At 66.8% G+C, this 27361-nt stretch overlaps 6 protein-coding genes and 1 long non-coding RNA gene across 9 annotated transcripts in view; 5 read left to right on the top strand and 2 right to left on the bottom strand.

The window, feature by feature from the left end:
- Positions 1 to 556: 556 nt before the first annotated feature.
- On the top strand, positions 557 to 1021 carry LOC131480145 (uncharacterized). Its single transcript, XR_009245266.1, has 3 exons — positions 557 to 588; positions 658 to 707; positions 915 to 1021. It is a non-coding gene; the product is annotated as an uncharacterized LOC131480145 (long non-coding RNA).
- On the bottom strand, positions 769 to 3828 carry LOC131480142 (transmembrane protein 80-like). The gene is made up of 5 exons (XM_058662632.1): positions 3658 to 3828; positions 2588 to 2607; positions 1904 to 1997; positions 1731 to 1823; positions 769 to 1179 (listed from the first exon to the last, which is right to left on the bottom strand). The coding sequence occupies exons 1-5, from the start codon at positions 3674 to 3676 to the stop codon at positions 974 to 976; spliced, it is 432 nt and encodes a 143-aa protein (XP_058518615.1). The 5' UTR covers positions 3677 to 3828; the 3' UTR covers positions 769 to 973.
- Positions 3829 to 3890: 62 nt separating this feature from the next.
- LOC131480137 (deformed epidermal autoregulatory factor 1 homolog) overlaps positions 3891 to 27361 on the top strand; it is a 59283-nt gene continuing 35812 nt past the window's right edge. Inside the window, exons 1-12 of one of the 3 annotated variants that reach the window (XM_058662620.1) lie at positions 3891 to 4588; positions 6005 to 6102; positions 6463 to 6592; positions 7678 to 7824; positions 8084 to 8223; positions 8308 to 8373; positions 9166 to 9292; positions 9618 to 9746; positions 9870 to 9998; positions 10085 to 10317; positions 12243 to 12332; positions 12422 to 12531. In XM_058662620.1, the coding sequence (XP_058518603.1) occupies positions 4297 to 4588; positions 6005 to 6102; positions 6463 to 6592; positions 7678 to 7824; positions 8084 to 8223; positions 8308 to 8373; positions 9166 to 9292; positions 9618 to 9746; positions 9870 to 9998; positions 10085 to 10317; positions 12243 to 12332; positions 12422 to 12526 (1686 nt within the window). In that variant the 5' untranslated portion in view covers positions 3891 to 4296 and the 3' untranslated portion in view covers positions 12527 to 12531. Of the gene's footprint in view, positions 4589 to 6004; positions 6103 to 6462; positions 6593 to 7659; positions 7825 to 8083; positions 8224 to 8307; positions 8374 to 9165; positions 9293 to 9617; positions 9747 to 9869; positions 9999 to 10084; positions 10318 to 12242; positions 12333 to 12421; positions 12532 to 27361 lie in introns of all 3 variants that reach the window. The other 2 variants (XM_058662619.1, XM_058662618.1) reach the window with 2 other exon arrangements.
- LOC105942643 (D(4) dopamine receptor-like) lies at positions 14423 to 16567 on the bottom strand. Its single transcript, XM_058662634.1, has 4 exons — positions 16269 to 16567; positions 15433 to 15545; positions 14706 to 15214; positions 14423 to 14625 (listed from the first exon to the last, which is right to left on the bottom strand). Exons 1-4 carry the CDS (start codon positions 16521 to 16523, stop codon positions 14423 to 14425), a joined length of 1080 nt encoding a protein of 359 aa, XP_058518617.1. The 5' UTR covers positions 16524 to 16567.
- On the top strand, positions 18401 to 19314 carry LOC131480143 (secretin-like). The gene is made up of 3 exons (XM_058662633.1): positions 18401 to 18590; positions 18656 to 18749; positions 18831 to 19314. The coding sequence occupies exons 1-3, from the start codon at positions 18412 to 18414 to the stop codon at positions 18942 to 18944; spliced, it is 387 nt and encodes a 128-aa protein (XP_058518616.1). The 5' UTR covers positions 18401 to 18411; the 3' UTR covers positions 18945 to 19314.
- Positions 19805 to 25162, top strand: LOC101519413 (cadherin-related family member 5). Its single transcript, XM_058664134.1, has 16 exons — positions 19805 to 19895; positions 20023 to 20198; positions 20376 to 20426; positions 20746 to 20838; positions 20917 to 21018; positions 21187 to 21297; positions 21377 to 21547; positions 21795 to 21885; positions 22119 to 22216; positions 22333 to 22533; positions 22611 to 22727; positions 22802 to 22886; positions 23672 to 23814; positions 23908 to 24285; positions 24802 to 24863; positions 25132 to 25162. The coding sequence occupies exons 1-16, from the start codon at positions 19805 to 19807 to the stop codon at positions 25160 to 25162; spliced, it is 2001 nt and encodes a 666-aa protein (XP_058520117.1).
- LOC131480144 (interferon regulatory factor 7-like) lies at positions 25107 to 27311 on the top strand. Its single transcript, XM_058662635.1, has 6 exons — positions 25107 to 25425; positions 25498 to 25660; positions 25783 to 26260; positions 26337 to 26852; positions 26926 to 27044; positions 27132 to 27311. Exons 1-6 carry the CDS (start codon positions 25406 to 25408, stop codon positions 27291 to 27293), a joined length of 1458 nt encoding a protein of 485 aa, XP_058518618.1. The 5' UTR covers positions 25107 to 25405; the 3' UTR covers positions 27294 to 27311.

Raw genomic sequence — 27361 nt, 5'->3', positions numbered from 1 at the left:
CCCCACACGGCTGAGGGGGACACCCCCACACGGCTGAGATAGGACACCCCTACATGGCTGAGGGGGACACCCCCACATGGCTGAGGGGGACACCGCCACATGGCTGAGGCGGGACACCCCTACACGGCTCAGGGGGACACCCCCACACGGTTGAGGGGGACACCCCCACACGGCTGAGGGGGACATCCCACATGGCTGAGGCGGGGCACCTCTACACGGCTCGGGGGACACCCCCACACGGCTGAGAGGGACACCCCCATGTGGCTGAGGCGGGCACTTTCACTTGGCACCCCCTCACAGCTGCAGCCTCAGGCGCAGGCAGTGGGGAGGCCCCTGCAAGGGTGGGAGGGTCCTGGCAGTGTCCTTCAGGGGGAGGCACCTGAAGGGTCTATGGCAGCAGCAGGGCGGGCTCAAGCCCACTTACTGAGGTCAGGGAGCTGTGGGTGTGGGGTGCTGGCAGTGTCTGAGCTGAGGAGGGTTACCAGAGGTGCTGAGATTTATTTTAAAAAAGTGAACAACAGGAATTGTGGTGACAAAAAGCAGGGCCAGTGAGATTGTCCTGTCTGGTGCCGGGGGCAGTGTCCGCAGGTGTCCTAGGAGCAGGATATGGGGCTGCGGCAGCCGTGGACATGGCCTGAGTGGGGGTAGTGTCCGCAGGTGTCCCAGGAGCGGGCTGTGGGGCTGCGGCAGCCGTGGACATGGGCTGAGTGGGGGCAGTGGCCGTGGTATTCCAGGAGTGGGCTGTGGGGCTGCGGCAGCCGTGGACATGGGCTGAGTGGGGGCAGTGGCCGCAGGTGTCCCAGGAGCGGGCTGTGGGGCTGTGGCAGCCGTGGACAAGGGCTGAGTGGGGGCAGTGGCCGCAGGTGTCCCAGGAGCGGGCTGTGGGGCTGCGGCAGCCATGGACAAGGGCTGAGTGGGGGCAGTGGCCGCAGGCATCTGAGGAGCAGAGTGGGGCGCTGTGGCCAGCTGGCAGCTATCTGATGAGGCCAGCGATGACTAGTACTTGTAGGATAGCCTCCAGGCCGTGCAGCGCCAGGAGCACAGCACCCAGGACCGAGTCTGCCCGCAGCACCAGGGTCTGCCAGAACAGGAAGTGGACAGCGAGGAGGGCATTGCCTGCAGTGAGCACCAGGCTGGCAGCCAGTGGCCCCTCGGCCTCAGTCAGGTTGCCTTTGGTGCCTGCAGAGCAAGGGTGAGCATGAGGCCCAGGCCTCTAGTCCTCCCAGTCCCGTGGCCCCACACAGCCCTGTGCCCACTATACTCCCTCGGCCAGTGCCTCTGTAGCTGCGTGAGGGCAAGGACCAGAGTGGCTTGAAGGGGGCCTGGGGTTCGCCTGAGTCCAAGTGAGACAGAAGATTCTACAACTCCTGGACCAAGGACAGTCCTGGACAGGACTCCTCCTAGGGCAGGACCACACCCTCCTGCTTCACCAACCAGGTCCCGTGCAGCCGGTCCTCATGGAACAGTGAGGACACTGGCTCACTCTCTGGCACCCAGTGGAGGCCCAGGGCCGGGGACAGAGACCAGCTGGGTTCCTGGCTGGGCCTCGTGTCTCCCCAGTGTGTGTGCAGGGCTGAGGCAGAGCCTGGGTTAGGGGTCCCCTCTGCACAGACAGGGCAGGGCGCTGGGTCAGGTGTACGTGCCCAGCGCTGACCCAGGGCCCCTGGAGAACCGTCCACTTTCTCCAACTGGCGCCCTCTGGCCTGGCGACAGGTGGCCCCAACACTCACCCAGGTACAGCCGTAGCACTTCCAGCAGCCCCATGGTGCACAGCAGGCCCAAGTCCAGCAGCAGGAAGCTGCAGGGGTAGCTGAAGGTCTGGCCTGCAGGATGGGGGATACACAGCAGGGCTGCAGCAGGTGCCGGGCTGGCCCCCCACCTAGTCCCCTCCTAGAGGACTCACTCTTATAGAGGATGAGCAGCAGGGTGGCTGGGAAGTAGAGCACGGAGAACAGGCCGCTGAGGCAGAAGAGAGCTTGCAGAGGGACGGAGGAGAGCTGCAATGGGTCAAGGGCCAGCAGCAAACAGGCATGTGCACACACGTATGTCCACCCCACAGACGTGTCAGCTTACAGACATGCGCATGCACACAGACACACATCCACATGCGTGCCCACCCCCCGACACATGTCCACATACAGACATGGGCATGTACACACACACACACACACAGGGCCAGTCTGGGCATGCCCCCCAGGGTGGGCATAGCAGTCCCAGGTTTAGCTCTCAGGTCTGTGCTGTGTGGGTTCCTGGAAGTTCAGGCTGGGTGGGCAGCAGGCACCTTCCTACCATGGGGTGGGGGTAGAGAAAGCCACTTCAGGACACTGCCAGGACCCTCCCACCCCTGCAGGAGGGGAGGGGCGGCAGTGGTGCTAAAGCAGCAGGACAGGAAGAGCTGTTGGCTGAGTGACCCCAGAGCCTGGGCCCCTGTCCCCAACATGAACAGGGTTCCTGGCCTCAGCCTGAGCCTGCGCTCGCATTGGTAGGGTGACCCAGTGTGAGCAGGTCTCTGTCCATCATCTTGAAAAGGCAGTGAGGTGACCTGCTTCCTGGCCAGTGGGTGCCTGTGGGTGCACGTCCAGGATACCACCTCACAAGAGCCTTGTCCTGCAAAAGACGGTGCCCAGGTCAGCAGGGAGCGCAGCCCACGGGAACAGTCCTGGTTCCTCCCCAAGCCTGGCACGTTCCCACCACCCCTGTCCCCTGGGGGCATGGTGGAGCGGAAATGAGGCTCAGTGCTATCCATGCCTGGGCCAGACTCAAGCTGGACAAGCAGGACCAGGGGCCCACCCAGGGCAGGTCTCACCCCGTGACCTTTGCTCATGCTGTTTTTAAACACTTGTTTGTTTTTATTTCGAAGTCAGGGTTACGGAGGGGGTGCGGGGAGGAAAACATTCCACTTGCTGGTTCACTCCCTCAACTCGCACACTGCCCCAGGGCTGGGCCTGTCCAGAGCCAGAAGCCTCCTGCCGCTCCCTCATGTGGGTGCTGGACCTGGGCCTCCTCTGCCGCTTGCCCAGGTGCATTAATAGGGAGCTGCATGGCCAAGTGGGGCAGCCGGTCACCTCCCCCTTCCGCAGACCACACTGCCCAGGACACGCGAGTACAGCATGGGGACAGCTCCCCACAGCCCAGCCCGAAGCCGCAATCCGAGCCGTGTCCAGTGCAGGGCGGCTGTGGGGCCAACACGGAGCAGAGTCCTCCCCGAGTGAGGCCACCAGCACGCCCCACCTGACTGCAGGACTCAGGGACACAGTCGTGGGGGCGTGGGATCTGTCCATGCAGATGGCACCTCAGCCCATGGGCTTCAGGTGGAACCCAGAGACGACTGGAAGCTGGGCGTGGCTGCATCCACGGGGGACAGCGGGTGATGGCTCCGGCCACCCTCGGGGGACAGCGGGTGATGGCTCCGGGCTCCGGCCACCCTCGGGGGACAGCGGGTGATGGCTTCGGCCGTCCACGGGGGACGCCCGGGGACAGTGGGGTCTCCGGACTGTGAACCACTACATCTCAAACACAGAAAAAGTGCCTCAGGGGGCCAACCCGCCACCTGCCCGGGGGCCGCAGGTGCTCAGGCCGGCGGCCGCGGGACCCTCGCTCGTGCCCGGGGGCCGCCGGACCAACACTCCTCAGGAACGAGCGCCGCCGCCCGCTCACCTCGCCGCGCGGCCGCCATCTTGCGGGCTCCTCCGCGCTCCCGGCAGCCCCCGCGCGGCCTCGGCCATCTTCGTGCGCCCGAAGGAAGCCGACCGGGAGCGGCGTCCGAGCACCGGCCGAGGCCCGACTCGTGCGTCCGGCCGCGCTCGGCCACTTTCGGACCGGAAGAGGCGGGGAGTCGAGGTTCGGAGATTTGGACTGGGGGGCGGGGGGGCTGTCTTCGGCTGAGCTCGGGCCGACTCGGCTCCCTCCTTGCGGGAGAGGCCGGACCTCGCGTCGGAGGCCGGGGAGGGGCGTCCCGGAGCCGGACGTCCCGGGCGGCCAGGGGCGACGCGCGGCTCGGCCTCGCAGCCGGAGCGGAGCGCTCGGAAGCCTTCGGACAGCTTCGGCACCTCTCGGACCGACTCGTCTCCAACTTCGGACTGCTTCGGCCCGCGCCTGGGCCGGCTCGGCTCGGCTCGGCCCGGCTCGGCTCCGTCCGACTCGGCTCCACTCGGCTCCGCCCGCCGGACGCCCGGCGGCCGCTTCGGGCGGCCTCGGCCCGGCTCGGACCGCGGCTTCGGGCCCGGCTTCGGGCTCGGCTCCCGGGGCTTCGGGCTGCCCCGGACGGCGCCTTCGGGCGGGCTCGGCGGAGTCCGGATGGAGGACTCGGACTCGGCGGCAAAGCAGCTGGGCCTGGCCGAGGCGGCGGCGGTGGCGGCCGCGGCCGCTGTGGCGGCGGCGGCCGCGGCCGCGGCGGGGGGCGAGGCCGAGGAGCCGGTGCTGAGCAGGGACGAGGACTCGGAGGAGGACGCGGACTCGGAGGCCGAGCGCGAGACGCGGCGGGTCACGGCCGTGGCGGTGATGGCGGCCGAGCCCGGGCACATGGACATGGGCGCGGAGGCGCTGCCCGGCCCCGACGAGGCCGCCGCCGCCGCCGCCGCCTTCGCAGGCAAGTGCGCTCGCGCACCTGCCCCGCACCTCCGCCAGCCCCTGACCCCTGACCCCGACCCGGCCCTGCGCGGACGCCTGCTGCCCTGGCTGCGTCCCCGTTCCAGAAGCTTCTGCACGTGTCTGTCCCGCACTCCCCACTTGGCACTGCTGCCGTGCAAGGGGGGCGCCTGGCCCCAGGCCCGGGAGCACAGGCAGGTGCTGGGTGTGGGTGGGAGCCTGGCCCAGTTCCGCGGGCGAAGGGAGGGTTGGCAGAAGACAGCCGCCCTGTGCCACCCTGGTGGGCGCCCTGAATCTAGTCCATGATTTTCTGAGGCGAGCCTCGGCGTGAGCTGTTTGCAGGTGTTCTGTAGGGAGCTGAGTTCTTGCAGGTTCAGGTGCCCACTGGAGGCCACCTGGCAAGGCAGTGGCTCAGTTCATCCACATGCTCACATACCTGTTTGAGTGGCGTGTGGTGCTGGCTGCTGCTGGTGGGACAGGATTGCCAAGGGCAGAGTGTGGCAAAGGTCGGGGGCTGTGGGTGTGACGGGCAGCCCTGGGTGGGCCTGACCACGCAGCGGGACTGCAGGGGCTGTGGGCGTGAGCTGGGGCCTGACCACGCAGTAGGACTGCGGGGGCTGTGGGCGTGAGCTGGGGCCTGGCCACGCAGTAGGACTGCGGGGGCTGTGGCCGTGAGCTGGGGCCTGACCACGCAGTAGGACTGCGGGGGCTGTGGCCGTGAGCTGGGGCCTGACCACGCGGTGGTAAGGGAACAGACTGCGGGAGGTACTGCCTAGAGCCCTAGAGCCCACCATGTGGGTCTCTGGAGCTGGCCTAGTGGTGGACAGAGCCTGGGCTGGCCACCTCCCCATGTGGTTAGACACTTTTTTTTTTTTTTGCAATATATGATTTTTTTTCTATCGGAAAGGCAGATTTACAGAGGAGAGACAGAGAGATCTCTCTGCTGGTTCATTCCCCAAGTGGCCAGTGCTGTGCTGATCCAAAGCCAGGAGCCAGGAACTTCTTCCAGATCTCCCATGTGGGTGCAAGGTCCCAAGGCTTTGTACTGTTCTCTACTGCTTTCCCAGGCCATAGGCAGGGAGCTGGATGGAACAGCCAGGACACAAACTGGAGCCTGTATAGGATCCCAGTGCACGCAAGGCAAGCATTTAGTCACCAGGCTATTGTGCCAGGCTCCAAATACTCGTTTATTCTTGGCTCGCGTTTGCTGTGAATGCAGAGAGGAGGAGCCGACGCTCTACCTGCCTGGCTCCCACAGACTGCCCGCAGCAGCTGGGGCCGAAGCCTAGCCAGGACCTCCACCCAGTCTCCGAGTGGTGACTGGGCCATGTCAGCAGGCCCTCCACCACCCAGGCCGGGCCTCAGGGTCCCAGGGTGGCCCTGGCTCCCCACCTGAGCTGGCCTCCTCCTGTTGCAGAGGTGACCACGGTGACCGTGGCCAATGTGGGGACCTCTGCAGACAACGTGTTTACCACGTCGGTGGCGAATGCGGCGTCCATCTCAGGCCACGTCCTGGTGAGCTGCCCCTGGGGTCCAGCAGGGCAGCCCGGGACAGACCAAGAGGGGCTGGCCATGCGGGGTGAATCAGTCTAGCAAGGGGGCACGTGGTGAATGTGGCATCCATGTGACCTTAGGTATGTGGGGGAGCGGGAGGGCTCAGCCAGCCACATGCAGGGGCGTTGCACTGTGGGCCCTGTCCTCTCTCCTCCTCTCCTCCATCTGTTCCTCCTGTCTGGCCAGCCCCAGAAGGTCGCCCCTGCTCAGCAGGGACAGGGTGGTGCTCCGAGTCCTCTGGAGCCAGCTCTCGGGGACCCTCCACTGGCCCTGGGCTGCATCCCCGGCCGGCCCAAGGTGACTGCCCGCCTGTCCCTGCAGTCGGGCCGGACAGCCCTGCAGCTGGGGGACAGCCTGAATGCAGAGAAGGCTACGCTGATTGTGGTGCACACGGACGGCAGCATCGTGGAGACGGCGGGCCTCAAGGGCCCTGCGGCCCCCCTCGCCCCAGGTACGCGCCTCCCCAAGTCCGTGCCCCCTCGCCCCAGGTACGCGCCCCCCCAAGTCTGTGCCCCCTCGCCCCAGGTACACTCCTCTCCCCAAGTCTGTGCCCCCTCGCCCCAGGTACACTCCTCTCCCCAAGTCTGTGCCCCCTCGCCCCAGGTACGCGCCTCCCCGAGTCTGTGCCCCCTCGCCCCAGGTACGCGCCTCCCCAAGTCCGTGCCCCCCTCGCCCCAGGTACACTCCTCTCCCCAAGTCTGTGCCCCCTCGCCCCAGGTACACTCCTCTCCCCAAGTCTGTGCCCCCTTGCCCCAGGTACACTCCTCTCCCCAAGTCTGTGCCCCCTCGCCCCAGGTACACTCCTCTCCCCAAGTCCGCACCCCTCCTCACCCCAGGCACATGTCCCCTCCTGGCGCCCCTCCCTGCCCCAGGTACCTGTCTCTATCTTGCTCTCAGTATGCATTCCCTCTGCCCCCTCCCCCCATTCCTACCCCCAAGTACGCGTTCCCCACCGCCCCCAGGTACCTGTCTCTATCTTGCTCTCAGTATGCATTCCCTCTGCCCCCTCCCCCCATTCCTACCCCAAGTACGCGTTCCCCACCGCCCCCAGGTACCTGTCTCTATCTTGCTCTCAGTATGCATTCCCTCTGCCCCCTCCCCCCATTCCTACCCCAAGTACGCGTTCCCCACCGCCCCCAGGTACCTGTCTCTATCTTGCTCTCAGTATGCATTCCCTCTGCCCCCTCCCCCCATTCCTACCCCAAGTACGCGTTCCCCACCGCCCCCAGGTACCTGTTCTCGCTCCACCCTCCACCCGCATGCGGTCCCTCCCCCTGCCACAGGTTCGCGCCCGCCTCCTCCCCGTGGCAGGTTCACTTCTGGCCCCTTCTCCCCCCCCCGCCCAGGTTTGCACCCCGCCCCTTCCTCCATGTAGGTTGGCACCCTGCTTCCCTCCTGCCCAGGTTTGCACCGCCTCGCAGGTCCATAGCCCGTTTCTGTGCTGAGTTTGAGCTGTGGTTGGGGGTAGTGGGCAAGCGGAGCACTCCACAAGCGACCCACACTGCCTCTGACCTTCAGCTTGCCCCCCTGGCCCAGGCTCCCAGTCTCCTCCAGCCCCCCTCACTGCGGGCCAGGAGAAGACCGGCACCAAGTACAACTGGGACCCATCGGTGTATGACAGTGAGCTGCCCGTGCGCTGTAGGAACATCAGCGGGACTCTGCACAAGAGCAGGCTAGGCTCAGGTGGGCAGGCCTTGGTGGGCAGGGCTGTGGTCAGTTGGGCGGCCTAGGCTAAGGAGGGGGTATTAGGAGGTAGTAGGGGCCTGAAGTGCCCCCAAGGCCCTGTGAGAAGGTAGGGGTTCTGTGGGCACAGTCGAGCTTGGTGCTGCACTTCGGGTGTGGTGGGGATTCTCCCAGCGGCTCACCCTGGGGCTGAGGCCGCAGGGAAGGGCCAGACCCAGTCGGTGGGAGGCAGGGCACTGGTGACCATGGCCGTGTGCAGGGGGCCGGGGCCGCTGCATCAAGCAGGGAGAGAACTGGTACAGTCCAACCGAGTTCGAGGCCATGGCCGGCCGGGCCAGCAGCAAGGACTGGAAACGCAGCATCCGCTACGCGGGGAGGCCCCTGCAGTGCCTCATCCAGGTGAGGCCGCCCGGGCAGGGCAGGGGTGTCCTGGGACCCCAAGGTGTGCAAGGCCGCCCCAACAAGATGTTTCTCACATTGCAGGATGGGATCCTGAACCCCCATGCAGCCTCCTGCACCTGTGCCGCCTGCTGCGACGACCTGACCCTGGTAGGTCCCGGGAGGAGAAGCGATGGGGCCAGGAGCACCGGGGGTCCCAGGAGGAGGAGCGATGGGGACCAGGAGCACCGGGGGTCCCGGGAGGAGGAGCGATGGGGCCAGGAGCACCGGGGGTCCCAGGAGGAGGAGCGAAGGAGGCCGACGAGCACCGGGGGTCCCGGGAGGAGGAGCGATGGGGGCCGGAGGAGCGAAGGGGGCCGATGAGCACCGGGGGTCCCAAGAGGTGGAGCGATGGGGACCAGGAGCACCGGGGGTCCCGGGAGGAGGAGCGAAGGAGGCCGACGAGCACCGGGGGTCCCAGGAGGAGGAGCGATGGGGCCAGGAGCACTGGGGGTCCCGGGAGGAGGAGCGAAGGGGGCCAGGAGCACCGGGGGTCCCGGGAGGAGGAGCGATGGGGACCAGGAGCACCGGGGGTCCCGGGAGGAGGAGCGAAGGAGGCCGACGAGCACCGGGGGTCCCGGGAGGAGGAGCGATGGGGCCAGGAGCACCGGGGGTCCCGGGAGGAGGAGCGAAGGAGGCCGACGAGCACCGGGGGTCTCAGGAGGAGGAGCGATGGGGACCAGGAGCACCGGGGGTCCCGGGAGGAGGAGCGAAGGAGGCCGACGAGCACCGGGGGTCCCGGGAGGAGGAGCGATGGGGCCAGGAGCACCGGGGGTCTCAGGAGGAGGAGCGATGGGGCCAGGAGCACCGGGGGTCCCGGGAGGAGGAGCAATGGGGACCAGGAGCACCGGGGGTCCCGGGAGGAGGACCTGCCGCCATTGTCCAGCTGCGCCATGTCTGCAGAGCGGACCGGTCAGGCTCTTTGTGCCTTACAAGAGGCGCAAGAAGGAGCACGAGCTGCCCAGCACCCCAGTCAAGAAGGACCCGGCGAAGAACATTGCACTGCTGCCTGCCACCGCGGCCACCACCTGTGAGTCCCCATCCCGCCAGGGCCCAGCGGCTGGGGCACACGTGGGCTGATACCCAGGTACTGGCCTGCTGGGACCTGTTGCATGGGCGATGCCTGGGCCTGCAGGATGTGTCCATTCCCCAGGGACGGCGGATCACTGCCCTGACGCCCACAGCGGCCGGAGCTGGGCCAGGAGCTCCATCCGGGTCTCCCATGTGGGTGTAGTAGGGCCCCAGGCACAGTAGCCAGCTCACTGCTGGACAACCAGGCGGTGTCGTGAGGGCATGCGTGGGGCCTGTGCCGCGGGTCTGGCTCACCCATGGGCACTTCACTTCTGCCCCGCCAGTCACCGTCACGTCCTCAGGCCAGATCACTACCTCTGGGGCCCTGACCTTCGACCGGGCATCCACCGTGGAGGCCACGGCCGTCATATCAGAGAGCCCAGCCCAGGGCGACGTCTTCGCGGGAGCCACAGGTGGGTCTGCTGGCCCGTGGAGCACCGCGCGGGGGTGGGGCCAGGGGCCCTGGCAGCTGTGAGGGCGGAGCGGACAGTGGGGCTGGCGTCTGTCCCGCCCGCCGCCTCGTCTTGTCTCTGCAGTGCAGGAGGCGGGGGTGCAGCCGCCGTGCAGGGTGGGCCACCCTGAGCCGCACTACCCCAGCTACCAGGACAGCTGCCAGATGGCGCCGTTCCCCGAGGCTGCACTGCCAACCTCACACCCCAAGATAGGTGAGTGGGAGGCCCGTCTACTCCCCGGGAGCCAGGGGGAGGGGCGCCGGGGCGGGGCAGTGCTGCGACCCCCTGGCTTGTTGCAGTGCTGACGTCGCTGCCCGCGCTGGCCGTGCCCCCGTCCACGCCCACGAAGGCTGTGCCGCCTGCCGTGGTGAACGGGCTCGAGGCGTCGGAGCCGCGCAGCTGGGTGTACCTGGAGGAGATGGTGAACTCGCTGCTGAGCACGGCGCAGCAGCTGAAGGCGCTGCTGGAGCAGGCGCGCCAGGCCAGCTCGTACCGCGAGGCCCGGCTGCAGGCGGACGCAGAGCGCAAGGAGGTGGGCCCGGGAGGAGGGGATCGCAGGATTGACGGATTGCTTGACGTGAAGGGCAGGGCCAGGGAGGGAGAAGAACGTGCTGTGTCGGGAGAGCTGCTCCTGGGTCTCCCACGCGGGTGCAGGGTCCCCAGGCCTGGGGCTGTCCTCCGTGGCTTTCCCAGGCCACACGGTGCTGGGTGCAAGAGGAGCAGCCGGAACTTGGACTGCTGTGGCTGGTGATGGGTTCAGCCTAGAACCCTGGGGTGTCAGGGGAGAAGAGGGGGCGCTTGCTGGGGGTGCAGGAAAGAGAGTGGGAGCTGGCAGCTTAGCTGCTGTTCCTGTCAGCCACGATGCCCCAGGGTGGGGGACACAGAGCTGCCCGTGCTTGTCTGTCTGTCCCTCTGTGGCTCGGGAAAGGTAAGAGGGCAGAAGCGGAAACCCCTCAGCTCCCAGTCTGCGTTCCCGGCATAACTACCCTTGTCAAAGGCTGGCAGGGTGCGCCTTCCCTGGCAGCCCCTTCTGTGCCGCCTGGGCACCAGTGCTGACCCGAAAGCCCCAGCCAGCCCATGCGGGACCCTCTTCGAGCGGGACGTGGGCTGTGACTGCTAAGTTCGTTTGCAGAGCAAGCTCAGCAGGGCTGGCCGGCCTCCCCCAGTGGGTAAGGCGTGCCCCTTGCAGGTTCCAGCTGCTGCGGCCAGCTGAAAAATGAACCTGCAGATGGAAGGTTCTCTGTCTCCCTCTCTGTCTCTCCCTTCTCTCTCTCTGCATTCAGTTGGCCTTCACAGCGCAGCAGGTGGCCTGGCTGCAGTGTCCTCTCTAGGTCACCTCCACGGCCGCCCCAGGCAGGGACCAGCAGGAGCGACTGAGCAGCCCAGGCCTTGGGCGGCTTCCAGGCCAGCCCGGGGTTGCTCCCTGCCCCTGTGCGAGCAGTTCCTCCCTGTTCATTCCTAGTCCCTCAGGTGGGGTTCCCCTTAGTGGGAGGGAAGAAGTGGGGTAACAGCCCCCCAGCTGGATGCAGTGAGAGCTGCTGGGGGTCCAGCCAGACTCCCGGAGGCTCTGCCAGTGCTAGCTGCGGACATCGTCAGAAGGTTTTCTTTATTTGTGTTGATCTGTAAAGCAGAGAGCTAGACAGAGTTTAGGCTCACAGCTGCCAGCCTTGGCCAGGCTGGAGCCAAGGGCTTCTTCCGGGTCCCCCCGTTGGTGCAGGGCCCCAGGCACGTGGGCCGTCCTCTGCTCCTTTCTTAGGCCACAAAAGGGGGCAGGATGGGAAGGGGGGCCCGCGTGGGATGTGGCATTGCTGGGGCCCATGCTTACGTACCCATGCCGCCTTTATCTGGGTACACGGGTGCAGGTGGGACTCCGAGCTCAGGCCCTGCCCTGGCCCACGCAGTCCTGCCAGCATACACAGTGTGTGCTGGACACAGGTGTGCCCCACAGCTGGCACAGCAGGGTCCTTGGGGTGGTGCAGGAGGGAGGCTGGGGCCAGGTGGGACATGTACATGGAGGGCCCACTGACTGGACGCTGGCTGTTTGTGGTGTCCCTGGGTTGTCCTGGGCATAGCACAGGGGGCTGGCAGTGGGCAGGCAGGGTTTGGCACAGGGGCTGGATTTACTGCAAACACAAGTTTTGCCCTGGCCACTGGCCCTGCGCTAGACCGCAGCCCCGTGCCTGCTACCTGCGCAGGCACTTCCTGCTTCCTGAGGGCTTGGCGGTGGAGCTGGCAGCTGTCACCCAGTGACCCGACCACATGAGGGTCACCTGCACAGCTTCCAGTCAAGTGAAGGGGACGGGGCTCACCTAGCTCTGCCCCCCCCACAGGGTCCTGTGCTCTTGCTAGTGGGGGCCTCGGGGTGCTGGGTGTCTGGAGCCCAAGCTGCTGGGAGGGCGCGGGTATGTCACCGGGCCCCGTGGGGCCACATGGCTGACCGCTGTCCGTGTCCTGCAGCAGTCCTGTGCCAACTGCGGCCGGGAGGCCCTGAGCGAGTGCACTGGCTGCCACAAGGCCAACTACTGCTCCACATTCTGCCAGCGCAAGGTAGCCCTGCCCAGGTCCCGTGAGCCCCCCTGACCCCTGACCCCGGCCGGCCAGGGATTCCCCAGTGCCCATGCTACCTTCCCCTGCAGGATTGGAAGGACCACCAGCACCTGTGCGGGCAGTCCGCGGCCGTGGCTGTGCAGGCGGGCGAGGTGCACGTGGCTGAAGGCGCCATCGAGAAGGTCCCGGTGTGAGGGTCGTGGGGGGCGGATGCCAACCCTGCCGCCCCCACCCACTGCCCGGGGTGTGCCTGTGCAGCATGAGTGGACACGCGCCTCCCCTGTCAATAAACTGTAAATATGGTCGTCCCTCGCTGTGTCTGAGGAGGGGGCGGGGTGGGCCGGCCCTCCCACACCTGCTGTGCCTGCACCTGCAGCCAGGTCTCTGGTGGGAGCAGGGGGAAGTGCTACCTTCTGGAAGCCCCTTTGGTTTCAGAAATGCCTTCAGGAGCCAGACTGGGTACCCTTGAGATGCTAGACTGAGCCAGGGCTGTGCACACCAGGGCTGGGGCTGACACACCAGGGCTGGGGCTGTGCACACCAGGGTTGGGCTGACACACCAGGGCTGGGGCTGTGCACACCAGGGCTGGGGCTGTGCACACCAGGGCTGGGGCTGACACACCAGAGCTGGGGCTGACACACCAGGGCTGGGGCTCACACACCAGGGCTGGGGCTCACACACCAGGGCTGGGGCTGACACACCAGGGCAGGGGCTCACACACCAGGGCTGGGGCTGTGCACACCAGGGCTGGGGCTCACACACCAGGGCTGGGGCTGTGCACACCAGGGCTGGGAGTGTGCACACCAGGGCTGGGAGTGTGCACACCAGGGCTGGGGCTGACACACCAGGGCTGGGGCTGACACACCAGGGCTGGGGCTCACACACCAGGGCTGGGGCTGACACACCAGGGCAGGGGCTCACACACCAGGGCTGGGGCTGTGCACACCAGGGCTGGGGCTCACACACCAGGGCTGGGGCTCACACACCAGGGCTGGGGCTGTGCACACCAGGGCTGGGGCTGTGCACACCAGGGCTGGGAGTGTGCACACCAGGGCTGGGGCTCACACACCAGGGTTGGGGCTGACACACCAGGGTTGGGGCTTGTACTCCAGCTCCCTCCTGTACCTGCCTGCTGCTTTGTCCCGTCCTCTCATGGAGCCCATTCTGCCTGTGCCCCAGCTGATGAAACTACTTCTTTAGTTCTCAGATTCACTTGTAAAGCTGTTCCACTACATGGCTCACCAAACACCCCCTTCCCGCTGCTGTGGTGTCCCTGCTCCTGGGGCGGGGTGGGAGACTGGGCGGGGGCCAGAAGAGGGCCCATCCGGCCTCTGGAGGGCCCCTGTGCCTGGGGCAGCCTGCAGGGGTCAGCACTGCCTCTGGGTGGTCTGAGAGGTCAGCTCAGCCATGCTGTCAGCCAACCCCGACCCTGGGCCCTTGTCCTGGATGAGGCCTCCAGCCTGCAGTTGGCAAGGACATCACCTTGAAGCAGGTGCCAGGACAGGTTTGGGGGGAGCCCACCACACCAGGCAGGACACCAAACCCCAGATCAGAAAGAGATGGACTTCAGGATTCCACTCCTGAAAGCCTAACCAACAGTCCTGCCCCTGCCTGTTCACTCCCAGGTGCGCCTGCCAGCCAGGTCTGGGCCAGGAGCTGGGAACTGTCCCTGCTGCCCAGGGACACTAATGGGGCACCCAGGGGCAGGGGGTGGCAGGTGGACAGGAAGCCGAGCCTTGACGTGGTTGTGATGTCGGTTAAGGAGGCAGGGCTTCCATGCTGGTGTTCTGTTTGACCCATTTTATTGGAAAGGCAGAGAGCTTCATGCCGTTCACCAGCGGGGCTGGTGGGGAGCCAGGAGCCTCAGGGGTCTCACGGTGTCCCACGTGGGTGTAAGGCCCAGACGTGGGCAGTCCTCAGCTGCCTCCCAGGACATCAACAGAGAGCTGGGTTTTGAAGTGGAGCAGCCAGGACTGAATCTGCACCCCAAGAGCCTGGGCATGGGCTAGGGTGCGCTTTCCAACCTAGGGCCAGCCACGGTCCCCTCCGTGCCAGATTCAGGCAGGCACCAGCGTCAGGGCGCTTGGACTTCAGCAGCAGGGGCGCAGCGCCCTGCGAAAGACGCCCCGAAACTCAGCGTTGAAGACGGTGTAGATGAGTGGGTTGAGGGCGCTGTTGACGTAGCCCAGCCAGGTGACGGCACTGACGAGCCGCGGGGGCACGGGGCAGGCGGGACACAGCGCTCGCGTGATGTGCACCACGAAGAAGGGCGTCCAACACACCAGGAAGGCCCCTGCGGGAGCGCAGAGCCGGTCGGCTTCCGCCAGAGCCACCGCCCCCTGTCCCCGGACCCGCCCCGGGGCCCACACGCACCGACCACCACCGGCAGGACTCTCATGGCTTTGCGCTCGCGGCCCGGGATCTTGGCGCGCCTCCTCCCGCGCGCCTGCGGCGGGGGCGGCGGCTCGGGGGCTGGGGCCGCGACGCCGGCGTCCGGGGGCGCGCAGTAGGGGCAGCAGGGGCCCTCGGGGAGGCTGGACCCGGGCGCGAGCAGTCCGGGGCCGCTGGGCCGGCGGGGCGTGCGGCCGTGCAGCTTGGCGCGCCGGGCCTCCTCCCAGCGACGCAGGCCCCGGAACGTGGCCCAGTAGAGCAGCAGCATGAGCGGGCAGGGCAGGAAGAAGGAGCACACGGACGAATAGACCACGTAGTCGCTGTCCTCCAGACGGCACACGGCAGGGTCGCGACCGCGCACGTCGTTGAGGCCGCACAGCACCGGCGCGGCCACAGCGGCCGACAGCAGCCACGTGGCGCCGATGAGCACCAGCGGGCGCCGGGCTCCGCCCTGGCTGTTATAATGCAGCGGCAGGGCTACGGCCACAAACCTGCGGGCGTGCAGCGGGTGAGGACGGTGAGGACGCGAGACCCGGAGAGGGCGCACCATACGAAGAGGGTGAGGGCTGGTCCGGGAGGGAGCGTGCAGCGCAGTGAGGACGCGTGACCCGCAGAAGAAACGCGGCGGGGTGAGAGTGGCCAGCCAGCACGGTCAGGGCACCGGGCCGGTGGGGATGCGCACACGACGCAGGGAGGGCACGCAGCCCACCTGTCCACGCTGATGGCACATAGGTTGAAGATGGAGGCGGTGCACAGCATGACGTCCATGGCCATGAGTACGTCGCACAACCGGGGGCTCAACAGCCACGCGCCGCCCTGCACCTGGTAAACACAGCACTGCGTGTGGCCGGGGTGTTCCCAGCCGGCCCAGGTCCTCCGCCTAAGCTGGGCGCGCAGAGGCCAGGGGGAGGGGCACAGAAGGAAGACCCCTCTCCCAAACTCCCCCTTCCCTCGTCACAGGGTGGGTCCAAACCCGCCGGCCCGGAACGGGGCACCTGGAGCGCCAGGGCCTGTGTGGGTGACGGTGAGAGGTGTGGCTGAAGTGGAGGTGCGACAGGGCTGGTGCCCCTATAGTGGGTGCAGGCAGGACGTGGGATGCCCGTCTCCAAGGGCAGGGAAAAGCCAGCCGCCCCCTCCCTCCGAAATCCCTCCCCGCCGATTTGGGACAATTAGCAGCTTAAGCGTGACGTCACCGTGATGGGGGGCGGCAGAGGTCGTGCGTGTTTCCCCGCTGCCCAGCCGCCCCTCCCCCGCCGGCCAGGTCGCCGCGTCTCCGGGCCTAAGCCGCTTTTCTCCGGCGGACTCGGAGCAGAAACCCCAACACCAGCCGGGACGCCTACCCGGCCGGTCCCAGGGCTCCCCTCCGTCCGTGCGCAGCGCGGGTCCAGTCGGGCGCGAGATGACCCGTGCCTGGGTACCGGAGGCGTCCCATTTGCTGTCCGGGCTCCCCTAGCAAAGTCGCCTAAACTTGGCGTTGCTGGGTCGGCCGAGGCGCGGGGCGGGGCGGGGCCGACGGGGAGGACGCGCGGTGCGGCGCGAGCTCACCTCCGAATACACGAAGAGTGGCAGTACCAGCAGGGCGAGCAGCAGGTCGGCGGCCGCCAGGCTCACGATGAAGTAGTTGGTGGGCGTCTGCAAGGCGCGCTCGACCGCCACACTGGCGCACACCAGCGAGTTCCCCGCCAGCACGGTGCCGATGAGCAGCACGCCCCCCGCCAGCGCCGCCGCGCCCCCAGGCCCCAGCCCGGGCGCACGTCCCGCCGCCAGCCCGCCCGCGTCCGCCGCGCTGCGGTTGCCCATGGCGCGCCCGGGCGGGCGCCAGCACCGCGGCCAGCGGCCAGCGCGCTCAGCGGCCAGCGCGCTCAGCGGCCAGCGCGGCGTCCGCGAGCCCCGCCCCGCCGGGCCCTCGTCCCGCCCTGCCCCGCCCCCCGCCTCGGGGCCGGTGCTGGGGCGGCCACCCGGACCCTCGCTGGGCGGAGAGCGACGGGCGCAGCCGCGGTGCTGCCGGAGGCCGGAGCCCAGCCCGACTGTTGGTGCACACGCCGGCGGCATCCGCGTCCAGGGCACCTTGGCAGTGCCCGGGCAGCCCGACCGCACAGCCCCGGGGGCGGCGGGTGAAACCGGCGGGGCCCTCTCCGAAGCGCAGGGGAGGCGCGTGCAGGTGGGCACCGCAGGCTGAGGTCGCGGCTCCTCACCTGGGGCGGGTCCAGCCCTGACACTGCACATGTCCTACCCCCAGGTGTCCAGCTGCCTGACCCTGTGATGGCAGCCAGGCTGGACGGGACCCGAAGGGTCAGATATGGGGTCCCCACAGGCAGGCGTCCGATGTGGACGTTGGATCGAGTCCCCGCTGCTCCACTTCCCATTCAGCTCCCTGCTTGTGCCCTGGGAAAGTAGCGGAGGACGGCCCAAAGTCTTGGGATCCTGCACCAACGTGGGAGACCCAGATGAGGCTCCTGGCTCCTGGCTTCAGATCAGCGTAGCTCCGGCCGTTATGGTCACTTGGGGAGTGAATCAGCAGACAGAAAACCTTACTGTCTCTCCTAATCTCTGTATATCTGCCTTTCCAATCAAAACAAATCTTTTTTTAAAAAGATTTATTTATTTTTATTGGAAAGGCAGATATACAGAGAGGAGGTGAGACAGGGAGGAAGATCTTCTACACGATGGTTCACTCCCCAAGTGACCGCAACGGCCGGAGCTACGCTGATCTGAAGCCAGGAGCCAGGAGCCTCATCTGGGTCTCCCATGTTGGTGCAGGGTCCCAAGGCTTTGGACTGTCCTCGACTGCTTTCCCAGGCCATAAGCAGGGAGCTGGATGGGAAACGGGCCGCCGGGATTAGAACCGGCGCCCATATGGGAACCCCGGGCACGTGCAAGGCCAGGACCTTAACCACTATGCTATCGCGCCAGGCCCAAAATAAATCTTTAAAAAGAAACAAAGAAAAGGGGCTCGGCAGCGTGGCCTAGTGGCTAAGGTCCTTGCCTTGATCCCATATGGCTGCTGGTTCTAATCCCGGCAGCTCCACTTCCTCTCTGTCTCTCCTCCTCTCAGTATATCTGACTTTGTAATAAAAATAAAACAAATCTTAAAAAAAAATAAAAATAAAATAAAAATAAATGGCTATTTAAAAAAAAAAAAGAAAGAAAAAATAAATAAATGCACACCACACCCAAGAGATTTGTATGATTATGGTCAATCAAGTGTTTAAATAAAAAAGTTGAAATTTCGACATTAATCATGCATTTTTATTTGAAAGACAGGAAGAACGAGAGAGTGAAGGATTCTATGCGTTCGCTCACCCCCCAAATCCCCAGAAAAATCCGACCCAGTTAGGCCCAAGTCTGCAGATCCACCGGGTCTCCGACCTGTGCGGGTTCCGCGCTGAGGCCGGCTCAGCACAGCGTGGAACTCTGGGCCGGGGTGTCTGCCCACTGCCCCGTGCCCCGGCTGCGTCTCCCGCGCCCTGGAGGCCTCCAGCCAGGCTGTCCACTCCGGACCCAGGGGCGCCGCTGCGGCGCGGGAGGCCCGGGCGACAGCTGTTGGGGCGGCCCCGACCCGGTGGAGATGGATAGGGCGCGGCCAGGCCCGGGGCGCCCCCCGCCCGCCCCCGGCGCCGCTATAAAGGGGCCGCGGCCGGAGCCTCTCCCCGTCTGCGCCCCCGCCATGGCACGCCCCTTCCCGTTGATGCTGCTGCTGTTACTGGCGGGCTGCACCGCGCGCCCCGCGCCCCCCGCCGGCTCCAGGGGCGTCCCCCCGCCCAGGGCCCCGCGACATTCGGACGGGACCCTGACGAGCGAGCTGAGCCGCCTGCGGGACCGCGCGCGGCTGCAGCGGCTGCTGCAGGGCTTGCTGGGCAAGCGCAGGTGAGCGGCGGGCAGGCAAGCGGCGGGACCCCCGCTAGGCGAGCTCTGACTCGGGTGGGGGACAGCCAGCAGGACCCCACGGACGACCCCGCTTCCTGGCCCAGGCCCTGGACGGGCCGGCTCTGTCCGATGTGGCCGCTCCACCCGCCTGCGAGCCCGGTGAGTACTCCGCTCCCTTGACCCTGGGGACTCTGCGGGTCCACCTTCAAGGCCAGGTCCCTAAGCTGCCCTTCTCCGCAGGAGGGCCCCGGGCGTCCCCTGCACCCCGCCCTGCCGCGCCCTGGGCAGAGGTGTGGGGTCCAAGCTTCAGAGCCAGTGAATGAAAAGACCCAAGCCACGCGGTCCCAGGAATGATGACCTTGGAGGAGGAAGGACCCCAACCCAACCGGATACAGGGGGTGGTGGGAAGGGTTGTGTTTGGCATCAATAAAGGCACGGCTGAACCCCTGGCCCTGAGCACCTGTGGCTGCGTGTGGGGCAGGCACGGGCCTGCAGGGTAGTGCCCACAAACTGTCCTTTATCTCTGGGTGGCCATCGCTGGCTCATTCTCCAGGTACCCTCCCATCACCCTCTGATCACCCAGACCAGCCCCACCCTGGACACCCCAACTCCTGCCCCCAGGGTCAGGAGGCAGTGTGGGCAGAGAGGAGGGGTCACCCAGGTCTGTTTGGGGCTGGCCTGGACCGGCTGGGGTTGCAGGTGGCCAGGGGCACCTTGAGGGCTGCGAGGTACATCCTGTCCTTGGCAGAAACTGTGTGGGAAGGGGCAGTCCCCAGCCCTTCTGCCCTGGTCCCACCCTGGCCTCACCTGGCTGCCTGGGGGTGGGAGCCAAGGAAAAGGCTGGGGCAATGGGGTCCCTTGCTGAGAGGGGCCCTGGTTGAGGGGACCCTGCTTGAGGCCCCCATCTGCTGAGCACCAGAACAGGCAGGGGTGCCTTGTGACACAGTCTGGGGTTCAGGGAGGTGGGCTCAGAAGGGACCTCCAAAGCCCGGCTAGCCCCAGCTGCTGCCCTCGGGCTGAGCTCCCCAAGGCTACTCAGGGGGTGCCGAATGGCCGCCGGCCAGCGGGATCCCCCTTGGTAGAGGCCAGCTGTGAGGACCATAAAGCCGGGCGGCGCCTGGCAAGTGCGAAGGTCGCTGAGGCAGGAACTGCGCTGGCAGGGTCAGTTGGACGCCAGACCTGCAGCACGTCCCCGCCAGACGGCGCCCGCTGAGATGGGGGCCTGGCCCCAGCTGTGGCCTCCGCTAGTGCTGGCCCTGCTGCTCACCGCCTTGCTGGGCCAATCCCCGGGGGCTGAGGCCCAGGGTATGTGGGGGCTGGTGGGTGGGGGACACGGTACATGGGGGCTGGATAGGGGACTGAAGCCCAGGGTATGTGGGGGGCATAACGTATGTGGGGACAGGTAGAGTGCCCAGGCATGCCCTTCCTCCAGGCTGCTCTGTGAACCCAACCATCGTGGAAATTGAGGAGAACACCCACAGATCGGAGGCCCTGGCCCACCTAGTGATCCCAGATGGCCAGCAGGTGGTCCTAGGGCCCTCAACCACCACTGGTGCGTTTAGGATTGAGGGGACCGAACTGTTTCTCAACGTGACTCCTGATTATGAGGTATGGGCAGCAGAGAGGGGCGGGAATGGCCCCAGCCCCACCCCCAGTCTACAGGGACGCCTGAGGGCCATGGCCCATGCTGGCTGGCCGGACCCCAGGGCCTCAGTGGACAGCTTCCTGGCCCCACCCCCTGCCCGTGTAGCGTACAGGTGTTCCCAACACTCCTGTGTCCCGCAGGACACTCCATGGCTGTTTGCTGAACTTCAGTGCATGAGGGGGACCACTCTGGTAAGTCCTCCCGGTCGGCCACTTCCTGCCTGCCTGGCGATGCCCTCACCCAGGATGTGTTCCCACCCTGGCCGAGGCCTGTGCTGGCTGTGCCACAGCCTAGGAGGGTGCCTGTCACTGCCCCAGGTTCAGCCCAGCTGTTCCCCCTCCTGCTGCGTTCTGGAACCTTCCAGCTGACCTCCCCCATCCTGGGGCGCAGCCCCTGCTACCCTTGGCCGCCGGCTCCCTCCCAGCCAGGCCTCCCCCATGCACTCACTGCCCAAGGCCACCTGCTGAGCCGGTGCAGCTGGACGCCCTCATAGCTGGCCACTGCCCACAGGTGACCACGCTGAACGTGGACGTGGTAGTGCTGGATCTGAACGACAATGCCCCAGAGTTCCCCTTCAGCAGCCTCGAGAAGTCCGTGGAGGAGGTTAGGACGGAGTGGCCCTGGGGGCAAGTGGGGGACATCTGGGGGCTCCAGGGTGCCCCAACCTGCCCTTCTGCCCAGGACACTAAAGTGGACACCACAATCATCCCTGAGGAGGAGCTGGAGGCCCAGGACCTGGACCAGAATGACATCTTGTTCTACACGCTCCGGGAGCTGACCCAGGTCAGTGCTGGCCAGGCCTGCTGCTCACTGGCCCCGTGCTCCAGCTCGCAGCCCCCAGGCTGTGCCCCCCGCCCCCAGCCTCTCAGACCACCGGCCCCGTGCTCCAGCTCGCAGCCCCCAGGCTGTGCCCCCGCCCCCAGCCGCTCAGGCTGTACCCCTTCCCTGCAGGGTGCCAGCAGCTTCTTCTCCCTGGTGGGTGAAAACCGTCCAGCACTGAAGCTGACCCGCACCCTGGACTACGACAAGTTCTCGAGCATGACCTTGGAGCTGCTGGCACGGGTGAGCATGGGTCCAGCCCTGGGTCCTGGACACTGGGCCCCTGGGGCTGCCACCAGATCTGACCTGGGGTCCATTGCAGGACACCTGGGAGGAGAACGAGCAGCCCAGCCATACGGCCACGGCCACACTGATCCTGACGGTGCTGCCCACTGATCTGCGGCCACCCTGGTTCCTGCCCTGCAGCTATTCGGATGGCTACGTCTGCATCCAGGCCCAGTACCATGGGGCCGTGCCCACAGGACACACACTGGTGACCGGGGTCAGGGGTTGGGGGTCAGGTTCAGGTCCACAGCTGAGGTCTGCCTTATGGCACTGGGCAGCCCCTTGGAGATGGGGCCAGGCAGGCTGGGCCATGGGGGAACCACAGGGCACCCCTGAAGCAGACAGGCAAGGGGCGTGGCCAGATAGTGCCAGGGAAGGAGTTGGAAATCCTAGGGTCACCCAGCAAATCCAAGGGTCAGCCGTCACAGCAGACACATGGTGTCCCCTCCCTACAGTCGGAGCCTCTTGTCCTGCGTCCCGGGCCCATCTATGCGAAGGATGGAGACACGGCCATTGGGCAACGCATCATCTATAGTTTGTTGAGTGGTCAGTGAGCCCAGCCCCAGCCCAGTCCAGCCGCAGTCTGGCCCATCCCCTGTTCTGCCCAGTGCAGCACAGCCCAGCCCAGCCCGATCCATCCCTGCCCAGTCCAGTCCAGTCCAGCCCCTGCCACAGCCCCCTTTAGCCCCTGCAACAGCCAGCCCTGCCCCTACCCCAGCCCCGTTGCAGCTGAACCCAGGTAGAGGGGGCCAGGCCTGACCTCTGGGTGGCTGTTGCAGGAAACCAGGATGCCACATTCACCATTGATGCAGCCTCAGGCAACCTCACCATGGCCAAGAGCGTGCCGCACCCCATGACCTTCCTCCTGGTGGTGAAGGTGGGCACAGGTGCAGGGGTGCGGGGTGGCCGGAGCAGTGTGGGCAGGATGCGGCAGGGCAAGCAGGGGGGCCCACCCTCCCTGCCCCCTCACTCCAAGGTCCTCCTGGTCCCCAGGGCGAGCAGGAGGACCTTGCCCGGTACTCTGTGACCCAGGTCACTGTGGAGGCCCGTGCAGCCACAGGCAGCCCGCCCTACTTTGCCCAGACGCTGTACCGTGGCATCGTGGCACCTGGCTCCACAGCGGGCGTGGCCGTCCAGGATGCCACTGCTCCGCCGGAGCCTCTGAGGCTCCATGCCCAGGACGATGACTTCCCGGTAGGCAGCCCCGCCTGTGACCTGGTGGCGGGAGGGCGGGGGCGGGGGAAGCCGGGACTCACCAGGGCCATGCCTAGGACTTGAACTCAGCCATCACGTACCGGGTCACCAACTGCTCTGAGTTCCGGATGGACGGCGAGGCCCTGCTGACCGCCAGCAGCGAGCTGCCCCAGGACCACATCTTCTACTGCGAGGTGCGGGAAGGGCCGCGGCCTGCCATTCCTGGGCCGGGGGGCTGCAGAGCTTCTCAAACCTCTTGCTGCCCCAGGTGGAGGCCAAAAACACGGTGACAGAAAGCACGGCCACCACCGTGGTCGAGATCCACGTCTTGGTGCAGAATCCACTGCCCACAGGTGACTCTGAGCCCGGGCAGGCTGGGTCGCTCTCCCCCAGGGCACGGGCCAGGGCCACATGCAAACCTAGGGCTGTCCCCACACTTCAGGAACCTCCACCGCGACTCAGCAGCCTCCCAGCGGGGGCTCCAGCACCATCCCTGTGAGCTCAACACCAACCCCGACAGCTGGACCCCCCAGGCCGACGCCTTCCAGTGGGGGTTCCAGCCCCACCCCCTCACCAGTCACCCCAGGGGCCTCGACAGACACCCCCAGCGTGGGCTCCAGCCTTGCCCCCTTGCCATCCACCTCTGCGGACTTGACACAGACCCGGACAACACCTGGGCCAACATCTGAAGGGAGCTTCAGGACCACCACTGAAACCGCCCCACAAGGTACCCGCTGACCCTCAGGAGCCCCCGTCCTGCTGACCCTCACACTGGCATGCTGGCTCTCCATCCCCTGAGCCTGCACTCTGAACCCCAAACTCAGTGCTGGGGTGCCAGCAGGGGAATCCCAGGTCAGGACCCCAGGGCACCTCCTGTGGGGGGTCTGAGTGGTGCCCAGGGCCCACCTGAACTCTAGCTGTCCCCAGGTAGGTGGAGTTCAGGTGGTCAGGAGTGGCGGCTGGTGCCCCTGCCAGGGTCCAGGGCTGTCCTAGCGGGACACCCACCCTGCCCTGCCTATCCACTTCCATCAACTGGGGGGTCTGGTCTGTGCTCAGGACACACTGCACTTACGCTTGGCCCTAGCGGGAACTGGAAACCTTAGAAGGCTCTAACCTTCTAGCCGCGGTGTCTCTGCAGAACCTTCTGGCTACTCTGCAAGGGACATGGCTGCGCTGGGCGGCACGTTGGGCGGCCTGCTGTTGCTGGCCCTCGTCGGCTTGGTCTTCCTGTCCCTCAAGCTCTATGGCCACCAGCTCAAGTGCTGCGCCCGCAAAGTGCTGGTAAGGCCCCGCACGGATGGGAAGGGGCATTGGGCTGCAGGCAAGCCCGGGCAGCTGAGACCCTTGCTGACGCCCGGGGCCTCCTCCTTCCAGGAGCCTGTTCCCCGAGGCTTAGACAACCAGGCCTTCCAGTCGGACCCCTATGACGACGACAACGCCAGCGTGTCCTCCACCCCCAACGCCGAGCCTGCGCCCCCGTCCCCGCCTGTAGCAGACCCCGACCCCGCGCCGCCCAGCCCTGCGCCCTCCGACAGCGCCCCCGGGTCACCAGCGGCCCCTGTGCGCACGCAGGGCAGCCCCGAGGCAGTGAGGTCGATCTTGACCAAGGAGCGGCGGCCCGAGAGCGGCTACAAGGCCGTGTGGTTCGGGGAGGACATCGGTGCTGAGGCCGACGTCGTGGTGCTCAACACACCCGGCATGGATGGCGCAGACGCGGAAGCTGACGACGACGACGACCCCGAAAACACCTACGTATAGCCTGCTGCTGCACGCTGCCCCTGTTCCTTGTTCGGGCGCACAATAAAGCCACTTTTCCCAGCCACCAGCGTCCGTGGGGTGGGGGCCTGCGCCGATGACTGCGGGGGCAGCCGCGCGCCCCGCAGCCCAGGGACCCCGTGGCGAGGGGCCGCCAGCACATTACGGTTTCTCACGGAGCCCAGCGAACGAGGGGAGGGAGGCTGTGGGAACTAGGGTCCCGAGGACCTGTGCGGGAGACTGCGCGGGGAGGGAGACCTGTCGCCACCGCGCAGCCACACCAGTCAGCAGGGAGGCGTCTGCCCTCCCACGGGCCTGGCTGCTGGGGGGGGGGGGTCTCTGGCTGGTCCCACCCAGAGCTTCCCCAGTAGCCGCCGCACACGCGGGGGCCCACCCCGACACGGGGCCCACCCCGACACGCTCCCGGCGGTGCCAGACCTCCCGCTTTCAACCTGCGGGAGCCAACCCGCCCAGGGCAACACGTGGCCCTGTCGGCCCCGCCCCTCCCCACAGTGCATAAATGTGCAGGCCCGGGGCTCCCGCGAGCTGTTTGTCCGGGAGACTCCGGCGGCCAGGTATTCTGGGCCCCCCGGACCCCTAGCGCGGGCGGGAGCGGCGTCCACGGCCTGGGGGTCTGAGAGTGGGGGGCTGGGGCCGCTGAGGGCGCCGGAGGGTTAGGGACGGAACACGCGCTGGGCGCTGGGCCAGGGGCCGGGAGGAGGGCGCGCGGGGCGCCTATCCTCCCGGCTTGCTTAGGTTTCGCTTTCCCGCGGGTTGCGGTTTCGTTTTCCTGGACCATTGGGCCCGCCGCCTTCATGCGGCTTTTTCGCGCCCTCTCCACAGGGTCCGGCCTGCCACTACCGTGCAGACCTGACGCTGGCTCAACACCTGTGACCGCACGTGTGCGCCCCGGCCGCATCTGCAGTCACAGCCTGTGGCCACCTCCACCCACCAGCGCTGGTGGCTACAATCCTCCATCCACACTTGTGGCCCCCACACCTGTCCCACCGGGTCACACCTGTGACACTCGGCCACGCTCCCTGTGGCCGCAGCCCGACACCTGCAGTAATATTTACGGTGATTCCTGTCGGGACCCGCCTCCCGCCCCCGGACAGAGATGGCCAAAGCTCCCGAAAGGTGAGCACCTGTCACCCCCGCCCGCCCGCCCGCCCGCCCGCCGCCCCGGCCCACACGGTTCCTCCGCCGCAGGAACGCCCCGCGCCCACGTTTTGGGGATTGGCTGCTGAGCCAGGTGAGCAGCGGCCACTACGCGGGGCTGCGCTGGCTGGACGAGGCCCGCACGCGCTTCCGTGTGCCCTGGAAGCACTTCGGGCGCAGGGACCTGAGCGAGGCAGACGCACACATCTTCAAGGTGGGACTCTGCCCGGCCTGAAGCGGGTAGCCCTGTGGCTGTGGCCAAGGCAGTGTGGCAACCGGCACTGCGCGGGCACCGGCCCGGGCCCACCTCCTCTATCCACCCCCTCCCCCCCGCAGGCCTGGGCGGTGGCTCGCGGCAGGTGGCCTCCCAGCAGCCTCGGAGGTGATCTGCTGTTCTCAGAGGCTGCCCAACGCGCTGGCTGGAAAACCAACTTCCGCTGCGCGCTGGAGAGTACGCGGCGCTTCGAGCTGCTGCAGGACAACTCGGGCGATCCCGCTGACCCGCACAAGGTGTTCCAGCTGCTCGCAGGGCCGCAATGCACAAATGGGGGCCACCTGCCCTCTGCCAAGGGGCCCCAAGTGCTGGCAGCCCAGCCGCTTGCTCCCGGCCCTAACGCCTCTCGCGGTGTGGCAGAGGAAGCTGTTCTGGGAGATGCCCCACCTGCACAGATGGCCTTGGCGGCAGACTGGGGGGCTGGGGACCCCAGCCCTCTGGCTGGCCTACCTGGCCCCGGAGAGGACATCTTACTTCAGGCTCTGCAGCAGAGCTGCCTAGAAGCTTGGCGGGTAGACCCGACCCCACCCCAGCCTCTAGGTAAGACCCTTGGGCGGGACTCCCTGAGAGAGGGCAGGGTGCCAGGAGCCAGCTTGACTCTTCCCATCTTCCTCAGGCCCGGGGCTGCCTGCTGCAGAGCTGTTTGCCACCCCAGGCCCTCGGCCCGCACTCCCAGCTATGCAGGCAGGTGAGGCCTCATGTGGCTGGCCCACGCCACCCTCACAACCTGCTGTGCACACAGAGCCCAACCCTGGCATCCTGGATGTGACCATCCTCTACAAGGGCCACCAGGTTCTGCACAAGGTGGTGGGTCAGCTGAGCTGCGTGTTCCTGTATGACACCCCGAGCCAAGCCTGGGGGCTCCCAGGGCCCCAGCAGGTGGCCTTCCCCAGCCCTGCAGCGCTCCCAGACCAGAAGCAGCTGCGCTACACGGAAGAGCTGCTGCGACACGTGGACCCGGGCCTGCAGCTCGAGCTGCGGGATGGAGGACTGTGGGCCCTGCGCAAGGGCAGGTGCCGGGTCTACTGGGAGGTGGGCGGGCCCCTGGTCTCCGACAGGCCCTCCTCCCCCGCCCGGCTGCTGGCACGCAACTGCAGTACCCCCATCTTCAACTTCGGGGTCTTTTTCCAAGGTGAGCGAGCTGGCCAGTTTATGGGGTGCAGTGGGGGAGGGGCAGCACAGCGCTGACCACAGCACCCCTGCAGAGCTTGCAGAGTTCCGGGCACAGCTTCGCAGGGCCTCCCCGAACTACACCATCTACCTGGGCTTTGGGAAGGACCTGGCGGCTGGCAGGTCCAAGGAGAGAAGCCTGGTTCTGGTCAAGGTGAGGCCAGGGGACAAGGGGAGGTGGGGCTGGAGGCCAGGGACACTAGCCTAAGCCCACGTGGCCTGTGCTCCCCTCCCTGCACAGCTGGAGCCATGGCTGTGCCGCGCCCACCTGGAGGAAGCACAGCGCCAGGGCCTGTCGTCCCTGGACAGCAGCAGCCTGGGCCTGTCCGTGTCCAGCACCAACAGCCTCTACAACGACATTGACAATTTCCTCATGGAGTTGGCTGCCTCAGAGCCCCAATAAAGAGCACCCTGCGAACCAGTGTAGTCTCCATCTGTGGGTTCGACGAGGGCGCCACCATCCTAGTTGTG

The sequence above is a fragment of the Ochotona princeps genome, chromosome 4, assembly GCF_030435755.1.
Source record: "Ochotona princeps isolate mOchPri1 chromosome 4, mOchPri1.hap1, whole genome shotgun sequence".
Taxonomy (NCBI): Eukaryota; Metazoa; Chordata; class Mammalia; order Lagomorpha; family Ochotonidae; genus Ochotona; species Ochotona princeps.
This window is presented reverse-complemented; position numbering and strand designations above follow the sequence as displayed.